Source organism: Pantherophis guttatus, chromosome 3 (genome assembly GCF_059756535.1).
Source record: "Pantherophis guttatus breed Tessera chromosome 3, ASM5975653v1, whole genome shotgun sequence".
NCBI classification, from domain to species: Eukaryota; Metazoa; Chordata; class Lepidosauria; order Squamata; family Colubridae; genus Pantherophis; species Pantherophis guttatus.
In genome coordinates this window covers 68,053,410-68,067,537 of record NC_142065.1, presented here as the reverse complement: position 1 = coordinate 68,067,537, position 14,128 = coordinate 68,053,410, and the positions used below count along the sequence as shown (strand labels likewise).

At 36.0% G+C, this 14,128-nt stretch overlaps 1 protein-coding gene across 7 annotated transcripts in view; it reads right to left on the bottom strand.

Annotated features, from left to right (window-relative positions):
- Positions 1–1,131: 1,131 nt before the first annotated feature.
- Positions 1,132–14,128, bottom strand: part of NFIA (nuclear factor I A) — a 465,394-nt gene continuing 452,397 nt past the window's right edge. For all 7 annotated transcript variants that reach the window (XM_087889786.1, XM_087889785.1, XM_034415211.3 and 4 more), the window contains one exon: positions 1,132–9,006. In XM_087889786.1, the coding sequence (XP_087745912.1) occupies positions 8,989–9,006 (18 nt within the window). In that variant the 3' untranslated portion in view covers positions 1,132–8,988. The remainder of the gene's footprint in view (positions 9,007–14,128) is intronic.

Sequence of the window (14,128 nt, the reverse complement as noted above, 5' to 3'; positions counted from 1 at the left end):
CATGATGCCCGAAGAGGACTATCATGGGATATTATCCACGGTCTTGTAATCTGCAGTTTTGTGGATCAGTTCTTGGTAAATATAAACACATTATTCATGATGTACGTTTTTGTGCATCAGCAGGTTTTGGTCTGTGTTTCTATTCTTTTTGGTTCATATGCAGAAGCATGCATCTACCCTCACTCCCACATTTCCAAGGTATCCCAGTAACACTCTCACCTTGTATTTTGTTCTACACATTACTTCCTTTGCTTACAAATACACAATAAAATACAATGGGAGAGAATATCTAAGGTGGCCAAGTCACCAGATCCTTATTTCTGTGTTTTTTTCTACTGTTCTTTTTGGTGAATTTGGATTATTTTTCAGTCATTTTTTACAGCTCAGGCACTTAATCCCCCAGTGCTCACCCACCATTTCTGCTCTCCACTAGAATGTTCTATACTATGATTGTATAGTAGGATATATCTAAATCTACCTGTATACAGCTAACTTTTCAGAATCCAAGAATTTGCCTCAGTATTGTAGATTGTATCTTGAGATAACAGTGCATCTGATTCTCTGAACTTGAATTAATAGTACCCAACAACATTTGGAAAGTAAATGTGTGTTTTTGCGTTTGAGACATTCCTAGTTGCATTCTGTTTAGGTAGTGAAGAATTCTTAACACTGTAGGGCGGATGTTGTAGGAGAAGAACCATGTTAGTCTAAGGGGGCAAAAATCAGGAATCTGGTTGCACTTTTTGTGACTGACACATTTAATTAAAAGGCATATGCTTTTGAGAGCTGCAGTTCACTTTATTAGATATACTGAATGGTTAGACAGATGCAGAATTTCCATCAGTCTCTACGCACTCTGTATCACAAAAGGTGCTACCACATTCCTGATATTTTTGCTGTAGGGTTAAGTACCTGGATCTGCTGTGTTTGCTACAACCAGAATTAGATAAAAAGACTATGATATATCTGTAAAGTGACAATGATCTAACAAAACTCTAATTGTTTTTATCTCGTCACAATATCCTAGACTACTTTTTTGGCTAGAGTATTAAAACCTCAGCTGGTCATAATTCTGCATATATAACAAAGATATTTGCATGCATGTCATAAACTAAAGAACAACAAAGCCTGTTAGCATTAGCAATTTTTTATTTTCCTTTTTGTTGCATAGGAAATGCAGTACTTGCTTCCAGTAATTGTATTGTAATGTGAGAGGGTGGTAGCACTAATGGTTGAATACAAGAGTTAAACTAATCCACACCAGCTCAAAAAAAATTCTGCAGATTTAGTTGAAAAGAATGGATGCCCACAGTGATTCTCAACCAATTTCAAATTTTCACAGAACACAGTAAACCTAAAATGGTAACTATGAGGATCAATACAAGGATACTAGAGGCACAAGGGACCCGATTCATAAAAAAGTGGAAACACAGGGAGATTAAAACAAGGATTAAGTGAATTTGCAGCAAATCTTCACATGAGAATGCATTGTTACGTAAGACGGAAAAATCAAATTTTGATTGTTAGACCTGAGTAAGTGGACTGGTGAATGGCTAACTGTACAAAGAAGCCAAGGGCAGGTATTATATCATAGATATTCTTATTTGCAGAATATACCCACTACCATATTTTGCAAGCCTGGGGGAAAAAAACCCTGGTAAACCTTTTGGCTGCCTTCTTCCAGCAGAATGTGAAGGATTGCCTTCTTAGATTCATTACTTTATTCCATATTTGTTCTCTCCAAGATCACATGAACATAGAATCTGTCCTCAACTTGAATGGCCATTCCCACCCTATTGCCAGCTCTCCTGTGTATGCTACTGCCATTTCTTAGATCTGGACTCTTCCTGGTTTCTTTCTTTTGGAAAGGAAAAAAAAAGATTCAAAACATGGGTGAATCAGGATTGAGGACACCAGCAATTTAGTTGTGGGCTAGCTAACTTTGGGGTGGTGGTGATGCCAGAGTATACTTCTGATGTCTTGAAAATATACCCTGAACACACTGGCAGGATGTCCCATAACATGGTCTTGTGCATTCACAAAAGAGCTGCAACACTAGCAAAGCCAGATATGAAACTCTCATGAACCAACAAAAGGAAAAAGGCATCTGAGATTGGACCTATCATCCTTTTTAAAGCTACATTGTTGAATCGTAGAAAAATTGGGCAGATCTGATCCTTGTTTCCTCAACATGTTATGGGTTCTGTCTGGGCCAAAGAGGCTTCCTTGTCAATTAATGTCATGCCAGGAGCAAAGGCTTTACAGGATGCTTGCTTTCCATTAATGTTGATTCTTTTTTCTCATCCTGGATTAAAAAAAAATTTTTTTTTAAATAAATAAAATCAGGAAATTTAGGGTGGGTGCAAAGAGAGATGTTGCCTAGCATAGAACAAACGAAACACCTCTGACATTGCATTAAGCAATGTTATGGAAAAAAGAACAAACTCTCTGCAAAAATCTCGCCTATTTTTCTATAGCCAATGGAACGTTACTTCGCTCTGTGGAACGGTTCTCCAATCCAGTCTAGAGTGCTGGACCTTAAATCTTAAGGAGAAATGCTCTCCTTAAATCTTTATAATCTCACATTTTCCCTTGTCTACATCTTTAATATTTTCAAAGTATGGGACCAAGATTTGGTCTGCCTTTCTGCAATGTTCTGACAGCCTTGAAATAAAAGCAGTATGCTGAATGAACATCTTGGAAAGAAAAAGAAAGCTATACCATTTGGACTGGGAGAAAAAAAAACCCCAACCTGAATACCAAAATCCTATGTTAATTCCTGGTGACCACTCATGAATCGGGCCCAAAGTTTATACAGAATTTTGACAAAAAGAAAAAGGGAAAAAAGAAGAAAAAAACCCAGCAGTGCACGGAAACTAAATAGCCATATGAGGTTTGGTTTTACAGTTCTTACACATTTCTGTTAAATGAGGAGGTCTGCTGTGAAACAGGGTCAAGCATGGGTACCTGGTTTAAACACTGTCCATTAGGAAAACACTTTCAATGTCAGTTCCAAGTTTGAGAATTGTCGCTTCCACTGAAGTCTTATGTCTGATTTTTTCTTCTGAGATAAGCGTTTAGAGTTCTTAGGCTGCTTAAGCAAAGAAAAGATACCACCAGGCATGGATTTCAAACCCCATACCTGCCCTCGAGAGTGAAGAATGCCCCCCACAAATAATACTGAATTGAATTTTAAGTTAAATGTGTATTTCCAAAATACTGAAAACACCCAAAATCAAGGAAAAACAGAATTGTGTTCTCAGTGAAATATCTTTAAACCTATCTGACAAGAACCAAATCAGAGGGGAAAAAAAGACTAACATAACTGAGTAATATTCATACAGCTCACTAAGCATTATGGAATAGCATGCATTAATATTGTTTGGTTATTTTACATCACCTATATCAGAAGGTTCTGACAGACAGCGAAGGCTACTGGTGTAGAAAAATCTTACTTCAGAAGAGCAATATAATACAGATTTCACAGGCACTACATTTTTAATATATCAGGTATTATGCTGGTTTTCTTATATTTCTTTCTGTCCTAAAGCTGGCATTTATAATAATGACCAAAAAGGCAAGGATTGAAGTAAACGGAAAGTAGATACCAAAGTTGATATATTTCTTTTTTTTTTTTCAGATTTATATTAGTGCATAGTTCTCATGCAGATAAACACTGCTATGCATTTACATTGTTGGAAAGCAGAGTGAATTGAGCCCAAGTTGTCACATTTTTGTAAATCATTTTGCCAGCCTGTAATAGCACCATGTAATGGATTTGCATTAAACATTAAATTGATTTCAGAATTGGTGACACAGTATTCACTACAGTTAAGTGCTATGGAATAGCTTCAATGTTACCTGCTATATATCAAAGCAATTTTCATCCCACTGTTTTTTTTTATTGGAAAAAATAAAAGGGAAATGGTACTCAATACTAATTAGACTATTGCACAGCCTTGGACTTGATGATGGCATAGCCGGGTTTTACTGTCCAACAGTAATACATGCATTGACTTCAAGACAAAATTGGCTTTGTAAGCTTGAATTTAATGGAAACCTTGCCTGGTAGGCAGAGTTTATTTCATGAGATTCTCCCCCAATAGATTGTATGAAAGATGAGTTTCTTTTAGGTGCCATTGAAGCTCTCCTTACATTTTCATCCCCATTGTGGTTTGCAATGTTTGTTCTGTGGAGGCCTTCTACCAAAGTAAAACCATAAAAAGATATTTCCAGAGACACAATGCAAAGAATAATATTGACATTTGTTTTTTTTTAAATCACAAGGGAAAAAAAAGATCAGTTTTATGCCATGTGTTTGGATGGTGTTTCCCCCCCGCTTTTTTTCTCATGTGTGTATGTGTGTGTATGTGTGTGCACAGTAAATTTAATACTGTTACTACAAATCTGAAAACTATATGGAACAAAGAGAAGACATTGAAAGAAAAGTAGGTAGAGGGATTTTTGCATATTCCTCTGGGCTGACTGAATTCTGCGAAGATGAAAAAACAGTTCTATTCCTTTACTTGTCAACTTGAAAGAGAAGGCTGGAAACCTTCTTACAGAAAAGGTACATCCATGGCTGGTGCCCTTCTCGAATCAAGATTTTCCGGCCACATTTGTCTCTACATCTTATCTTCATGAGCAAACATGGTCACTGACTATGCTATCCTGGAATAACAGGAACCATAGTCCTACGCTCTTGGAGAACATCAGGTTGGGAAAGATTGCATTGGGTTTCAAATATATATATAAAACACAATGAATAAATAATGCAATATCTCGGGGGTGTACAGGATGACAATAAGCTAAGCCCTATTTTGGAAAAGGGATCAAGAGAATAAAACTTCTGTTAGTCAAGTCAATTCAAGGAAAGAACTGCTGGATAAGGAAGAAAAAGGGTTGGGATATTTGGGATAAGGAGGAAAAAGGGTTGGTGTTGGGCATCTGGTCATTTTGAAAGAATGACATTGGGCAGAAAAGCTGTTTGTGCAAAGAATAAAAAGCAGTTTTGAATTGGGCAATGGGTATGTTAATCTGATTCTGCAGTGTGTGATCCAGGATTATTTTTCTATTAAAGACTGCACACCCCATGCAGTTGTCTCCCTTCAGATCTACATTCTCCACTCTGCTTTGAAGAATAAAAACTCTGTTCTCCACACCTGAACAGATTCAAACAGCTGTTATTGCATGACAATAAGATGAAACAAATGTTAATTTAGTGTCTTTAATACTTTACAGCTTCTGTTGGTAAACACCCTTGATCACATACCTAATGCTTAAAGCCTTTAAAAACAATTTGTTTCGTGTGATTCCAATCAGAATTCCCTAACTTTACCACCTTCAAACTTAATATGATAAAACACCTTCAAAAATACAGCATATCTGTAATGTCCATTTACAATGGTTTTTCAGTAGCCTATACTTCTCAAGCATAGGAATATGCTATACTATTGAGAGAAGGAAAAAAAAAACCTGTATTTAAATACATACAAAAAAGGAAACAGGAGAGTTTTTAACTTAAATCCAGTTCCCAAAGGGAAAAAAAAAAAAGCAATTCTATGAATGCTGCCTTTATAACGAACAATCAGAATTTCACTAAGCTAATTTGACAGAAATTTTCCTTATTTAAACAACATTACAAAAGTCCTGCATTATAAAATAGGGTAGAATAAATCAGTGTAATCAATAAAACTATACAACATACACATTACATAGCTTCTGAGTGGGCAGCTTTGATTCTCTCTCTTTCTGGCCATGACTATCACATGCTTACTAAAAACAACTAACTGCCCAAACTATTGCTTAGTTTGCTTTGTTTCTTTTTTTTAAAAAAAGGGTGCAATTTTGTTGTATATACAACCAATTTACTGGTAATACCTTGTCTTAGAGCAAGGTTCTGACAAAATGTTTGTCTAGGCTTTTTTTTCCCCTTCACTGTGAAGCACTGAAAGCTGCTAATTTTTTTATTTTTAGTGCACATATGTCTTAATAAGGTAATGCCCTGCTAAGTGCTATAGGGAAGGCAAAGGATGCTGGCTAGTGGATGTGATACCATAATACTAACAATCACACAATACAACAGAGCAAATGACTACTCAACCACTTATTTGACATATATGAAAATCCAAAACATTTTTTTTCCTTAAATAGAGAATAACCAGTAAACAATTTTCAGAACTTGGAAGTTTAAAAACGTGCATATAAAAATGGGCATTTCATACTTTTTATTGAATGTGGTTTGATTGCAATCTGCTAATAAAAATGGGTGTGGGATTTGAAGAAAACGGGAGGTGTTTTTTTTTTTTTTAAGGCTTGCTTGTGAAAGGAAGAATTGAAAAACGAAAACTGCTTGAAGCAGGGTCCAGCTTAGTGCTTCACAGTTTGACTGCTTCTCTAAGAAGAGCCCTTCCTGCGTGTGCATTCAAAAATCACACACAAAAAAAGTACAAAGACAAACACCTAAAACACGCTGCTTCAAGTGCAGCACCGACTTTGGTCAAATTAAAAAAAAAAAAAGACTTAAAAGAAAAATTAAGAATTGCTAAGCTTTTCTTCTACATGATATAAGCAGATATTGCATATTTTCATATATCTGGGGGGGAAAATAATAAAAATAAAAACGAACAAAAGGAAGACTCCAAAGAAAATGTAAAATGCAGCCACATCAAAAATACTGATATACTCTAGCATCTACAGATATCAGAATAGCACTGCCACTGACCATACAGGACAAGAAAACACTACCCCTATCTGTGAAACAACTAACATTCTACTGTATTCTAAGATGCTGAAACTGACAATGGCGGACATAAAAGTCACATTTACAAAAAAGTGTCTCCAAATGCTTGACTAGGGGAAAAAAAAATAACCCTTTCAATAGAGGAACATGTGCAACAATTCCACAAATAATCGCTATCCAGGGCAAGGCACATTGATATGGAATTATTATTATTATTATTATTATTATTATTTTGTTTCGTGCAAATCAAGAAAACAAAACAAAACAAAACAAAAAAAATAGTTTTAGGGAAAAGATGAGGAGCAAAGTGTCTTCCCAAGAAATTCAGTTTACTTGATTGTATAGGACAGTAGTAGAAACCCTTCTGAAGGGCCGAACAAACATAGTTTAAAGGCAAGTGCCTGGATTAGGGATTACAATATTGTGTCTTAATGCACTCTACTTTACCCTACATTAACTATATAAAAATTAGTTACTAACACTAGAACATGCAGAGACTTTCTCTGATTAGCTAGATTTGCCAACCAGAACGTATATATATGTATAATATAGGAAACCTTCTTAAAGTTGCATGGAAAGCAAAGGGGTGCTCCGCTGTCTGATAGAAAAAAAAAAATCACTTGCATTTTTTTTGCTGTTTTTTTTTTCATTTTTTTTTACATAAGATACAGGACATTTGGGGTCCAAACTTTTTTTTTTTAAGCAAGTGCCCTCACTTTGAACTGGCATAAAATATAAATCCACATTTTGCTTCTCTACTGATACCTTTGCAGTCCAGAAAGAAAAGAAAAGAAAAGAAAAGAAAAGAAAAGAAACAGCCAGTTCAAGGACACAAGAGGCGTTTTACTTTCTGAACAGCTATTTCTCTTATTATATTAAGGACCGCAATCCAATGCAGGCTATAAAAATGCTTAAAGTTACTTTTTAAGCATGCCTTCCTCTCCATTAAATTGTGGCCAAGATATTTTAAGAAGTGATATACCCTATATTGCCGGAAACATGTATGATTTGTCAGAATTGTCATACTCTATTATAATTGACTTTTAGCTTATATAATGAACAGATATTATGATTTCATTTTAATTATGTGCTTTGATAACAGAAAATAATTAGCATTTAATGAAGATAACATATTGTGGTAAAAGCACCATTAAATTTTGTGTGTGAACGTTTTAAATTTCCTTCAGTTTTAAAGGGATACAAGTTTAACAATAAAAAACATAAAAAGCAAAAATAGCTCCCCCCGTTTTTTTTTTTCTTGCAAGGCTGTTTTTTACCCCAATAATTTAGAGTCCTGGGGTGGAAGGACTTGGAAAACAAAAATAGAATTTTCAACAATCTCTATCTTACAAAGATATTTAGCTATCGAATGAAATTGCACTTTTCTCAATTCAAAATTCGATTGTTTTGATTGATTCCTGTCAGTTTCTATCAAAACAGACCAACTTCCCCATTTCCATATGAATTTCATGTCATTGTTGAAAATTGTCAAAAATGTTTCATGTTAAGTGCAGCATTTAATTTTTTTATCTTTTTTGTTTGACCTGTAGTAGGTTGATGGTTTATATTTCTTTGCCACTTGTGTGGAAAACCAACCTGTCAATAACCATCTTATGATTCATGTCATATATTGAATTGCTGATTGCAAAATTTAAAAAAAAAATCCTGATATGTTACAGAAAAAAACATGCCCCACGACTGTCTTGTAAGCTCCATACTGAAGAACTCAGCTACTATAAAGTAATTTATGTGTAGCTCTTCGGATCTCTCAGTAAGTCTCACACTCGTATGGGAAATTAATCAGTAAAAAATACTGTAAAACAGTTAGGTGCTGTATGGAAAGGGTTACAAACGCAAGTCAGGAAGTAGCTAGCAGGCTCGCTCTGCTACCCAATGTCCCTAATTCTTATACTACCACTTGAAACACTTCAAAAATATGAAGCTCAAACATTTCCAGCACCATATGAGAAATTACGTCGGTCACTAAGGTGTTCTTTAAAAAAAAACTCAAACCAAACCAAAACCCCAACCCTCAAACTCCCTCCTCCCCCCACAATATTACGGCCTTTGATGCTCAATCATAACGTTTGCCGTCTCTGAGTAAGAGCAGTTGTTTGCTGTCAATCTCTGTCTGCTCCCCTTCCACGGACGTGAAGTAACAACACTGTTTTGTGGCTGCTTCCATGTTACAGAGTTGGGACGGGGGTCAGGTGGTCTGTCTGCTGGATGGTGGGAAGCTGTGAGTTTTATCCCAGGTACCAGGACTGCAAAGAAGACAAAGGGAAGCAGAATTATTGGTCTGTGAGAGAATTCTAACATAAATTCATTGACATGCTGTCAGCCCTGGAAGCCATCTTTTCTTTGGATCTTGGATGGATGGAAACGCTGCAAAAAGAAAACCGGGAATCATTAATTTCACTGTTTCAGTACTAGAATGTGAGACAGATCAAGTCAGATTAAAACTGTGCACCCTTAGTCTCTTATTTATCTGTGTAATTCGCTGAAAATTGAGAAACGAGCAATATTGAATAGTCATACCAATATGAATTTATGTAATATGACAACATAGGGGGTACTAAATAACTGCACACCCACAACTCATTAAAAAAAGGCTAAAAGAAGAGAGAAAGGGTCTTAAGGGGAGAGGATAAAGGAGCAGCACAAGAACACCTAGTTTTTGTAGTGGTTTCCCATGGTTAGAAGTTTGTAAAATTCTTAATATCATCACAAAATTGGTAATTGTAGTTTGACATAATTGACATAATTGACTAATAATTCTTCCTAAATATACTTCCTTGACATTTTTTATCAGAGTCTAAACACAGCTATATGCTCTTGCAAGTGTTATCAAAGTTCACATTTAGAATATGTTTTGACCAAAATTATTATTTAAGTATGGCATTGCATTTATTTTCCTATAATTATAATAAACATTGATTGCTAAAACAGTTCAAGACTAATATCCAGTTATAAGCATGTTAAGGCACAGCCACTCTGCCTTTGCTAATGGCTATTCTAATCTATAGCCATCCAGAGTCACCTTGTAGGGAGATGGCGGCACAGAAATTTAATAAATGAATATAAAATAAATAAATGAAATGTTGTAGAAAAAAACTCCCTCTTTTGCAATAAAGGTTTCTATTTTAATGATCTGGTTTACACATATACCTTTTGCACTGTAAGTCTATGAAACAAAAGGTACAGAATTGTGTAAAGCATCTTAAACTCAGCTTCAAATTAAAACATGGAAGACAAGTCCTAAATTAAGAAACAATTGTTGATCTATATTAAATCTATGATAAAAAATAAAGAAAGTCAAAAAAAATCAATTGTTCTATTACAGTAAACAAAAAGAATTATGCCATAATATAAAATATAATTCTTAACAAGTTCAGAATAGGCTTTTGTCTCAATAGCTTCATTATAAGACATACAGGTTTATTTATTATATGTACTGATGCTGATAATGTTAATTCATGAATGAGAATCTAATGATCTTGTCATGAATTATGAGATTATAAAACTTCGAAATAACAAGGCCGTGGAAAGTTTTGAGAGAGATTTTGTACTTTTGAGACTTCCATCACTTTGGAGCCAGTTGATCTGGGATAGTTTCACATTCATTAAAAGTATCTTTCAGAATAAAAATAGGTGATGAATGGTGGCTTATCAATATCTAGAACTCTATTGCATTTAAAAGTCTCTTGTTGGCTACAATAGTGACAAGGGTAGCATGCCAGCAAATGTGCAAATAAATGCTTTTCCCAATAGCAATAATCATAACTGCCTGCTGTTGCAGTAAACAAAGTGAAGAAGGGCACCGTAAAATTTGTAAACAGTGTAAATATGGTTCCAAATAGGAACAGGATGTGATTTTGTCTTGAATCCAGGAGCTAAAAGACATGATGAAAAAATGAATGAAAATAAACCTCTGTTAATTTCTGCAGAGCTTAATGGATTCAAAAAGGGGGCAGAAGGAACAGCTCTACTCTGGTTTCAAATAAACTGGCATATAATCAGAAATAAATTGAATCAGCTTCAAATATCAGCTGAAATTAGACAAATCCAGAGCTGATATCGAACTTTTTTGAAGTCTTGGTGAAGATATGTCCTTTAGAACGGCATTGATTGACGGGAAAAATGAGTAAAAACCAAAGAACATTTTCTTCAGAGAGCATTCTAGAAGTGGGACATTCCTAGAAATATTCTTTTCTTTCTGACCGAGATTGAGAAAACAGCTCACTTGTGGAGAATAGCGATGTAACATGTAAACTGTTAAATAACATGCATATTTAAAAGTTGGCGCTGGTGTCAAGTTGTTAGCCGGTCTAATGTTGCAAGTCTACACGATGATAGCATCTCTATATGGAAATGGCTTTCTGAAAAACCATTTTCCATACATTTCACTGAAAGCATTTGTAACTGATGGTATCCAACTTGGTAAGATCCCACAGAGTTGGTCTCCTCCGGGTCCCGTCAGCTAAACAATGCCGGCTGGCGGGCCTGCGGGGGAGGGCCTTCTCTGTGGGTACCCCAGCTCTCTGGAACCAGTTACCTCCTGAGGCCCGGACCATCCCCACCCTATTGGCCTTCCGAAAAGCGGTGAAGACCTGGCTTTTCCGGCAGGCTTGGGGCCGTTGATCTCGCTTTGCGATCTGACGAGATCCGGCCATGAATGGTGTGAATGGGTTTTAATGTCTTTAATGTTTTTAATTTTTAAGTGTTTCTATAGTGATTTTTTGAGTGTATTGTGAGCTGCCCTGGGTCTTCGGAGAGGGGCGGCATATAAATTGAATAAATAAATACATAAAATATGGTTCTAGACTGGCATCCAACAGATTCCTTTTTTCTTTAAAGCAGGTTTGGAGTTGTAAATGGAGGAGAAAAGGGGGAAGTCTTATTGGTGGAACAGAGGTCTGGATGATTACAGTTTTCAATTGTCTTTTTCACCACATTAAGTCCCAAATAGCTGACATAGGGTTTTATAAGATTCTACTCCAGTGGGTAAGACTGAACTGAATTATAGTCTAAGATCATCAACTGTACATAGACCTCCCTGTTCTTTAACACAGCTCTTTTTCACCTAATGCTCATTTTACATTTCTTGAATTTCTGAACAATGATACATCGCAAACACAAAACACATTGTACTTGTACCACTTCATTTTAAGAACAACAATAATTTATACTGATGTATTATTAATAATGTAAAACTCATGTTTCCTATGAAGGAGACAATACTTTCTAGAGATGAAAACTGATTTTCAATTGTTACTGAGTCCACCAAGTAACCAAGTATTTATATTTAAATTGTACATAAAAAAAATGGGAAAAGATGGCTGGTTTAAAGATTACATGGTTTAAGCTTTGGCAGAAAGTCACGAAGATATGTTAAACAAGTATTGTTTTATTTAAAATATTTAACTATAAAAGAGAAACTTTTGTCAATATGTATACTTTGGTGTTCTTTTTTACTTTACTACCTAGTTCTCTGGACATTTACAAAGTTAATACGTTTGCATCTGCTATTGTTTCGCAGCATTTCTCGTAAATCAGATTGAAATTGGCTGAGATCGAATAGAAATCTATTTGTTTTGGAACTTTTTACACAAAAATTTCCTTGGGTGATTAAGGAATCTGTATTCATTATTTTGACGCAGATGTTACCTGCCAGATTAGTGTGAACATATTTTGAAAAAATGAATTCACTCAGTAAAGAGGAGTAAATAAATGTCTAGTTTCATAAATATGCTCTGTGTGAATTATGGTTTATGCTGTTGCCATCAGGAAAGTATTACACTTAAATACTTTGGCACTAAATATATTTTAATTTAAATTACCTTCATCTTCAAATAAGGGTCCTTCCTAAACAAGCCCAAGGTTTGTTTCAATACTTAAATGTTTCCATGGTATGTGTCTCTGCTACCTGCAAGAACTTCCTTATGCAGCAGAACAGGCATTTTTGTCAATGCCCCATTTTAGAATCAAGATGCAAGAAGTCGGACAACTTTCTAATTGTTAGGCAAACTATAGTCCAAACTTTCCTATCAAGAGGCTAAACCCTGCCATCCGGCTTGATTATGGATCTAATATAATGTTTACTTTAGAAGCTTTAAATAATTGATAGGGCTACTTAAATTTGGTCTGAGTACTTAGTTGCTGAAAAGTAGTATAGTGATTTGATTCTGAATCTGGACATCAATATGCCTGGGATCACTTAGGAACATGCGGTAAAAGACTTAAACTTAATTTACACTATTGCCGAAGGCAGCCTGTATACACAGCCCCTCTTTTTTAATGATACACAATCCACATTTTGGACAGCAGGAGGTGCCCTTTTCCATGCCACATTTTTTCTCCTCTGCTACTCACTGCATAACTTTTTTTTTTTTAAAAAAGAGTTCTGCAGTGCTTCTGCCCTCCTTAAAAAAAAAAGAGGGTAAAACTTTCTTTGCCCATCTTACTATTCAGTGTGTGCCTTGCAGACAAGGTTACCCCAGAGCAGCTCTGTAATCCTTCACTGAAATAGGCTTTATTGATTGCTCTGGTCTATTGTTCCCTTTTCAAGTCCCCAAGTTCAAGTTCATCCTGGTGTTACATCATGTCTGGTTGCTAGGAGCAACCAGACAGACCCAGACGTGACTATCATTAGCAAGAAACACACGTCTCTCCTCCCACCAACCTTCCAGGGGCTCTGACGTAGCAGGCCCACTGCAAACACATTGAAGTATTTATTCAGCCTAATTTATGACCTACCCAGAAAGCAAGACCCCCACTCCAAAACCCAATGCTGTTGTATATTTAATTAATCGGCCTCTCTCTGGCACTTGGGAAAGTTAGACAAAGGGCTAATTATTGTGTTGCACTCCCCACACTTTTCTTTGGCTGGTGGGGGGGGGGGAAGAGGGTTTGGGGGGGAGGAGTTGACTATTTGCATGGGAAAGAAAACTTAGAAGGCTCATGCCAATCGAACCGTCTCCCCATAAACACCTTTCTCCCTCTCTTTTGCCCCACTGACACTTCATGAAATACTTAGTTGCTTCAGGGAATTGTGGGAGGAGGAGGAGGAGGAAGAGAAAGCCCTGATGTGAATGTAACTCCTTCAGAGTTGGTATTCAGTAACACAAATCAACTCGTGACATGTTTAAATTTAAATGCTAACCACACACTCCGAGAGTTACTTTAAAGGTTAGTTTTTAATCAATAGAAGTTGCTGACTCGGGAGTTTTGAGCAGCGCACTGCAGCTCTTTGTGCCTTTGTCGAAGCCTTAAGGCTTTCAAACTTTTTCTTTCTTTCTTTTTTTTTTTCAAAGATGGTTTTTAGCGGAGATTTGCAGACAGAGATTTGTGTTCTTGGCAAGCAATATGTCAATAAAGGCACAGAAT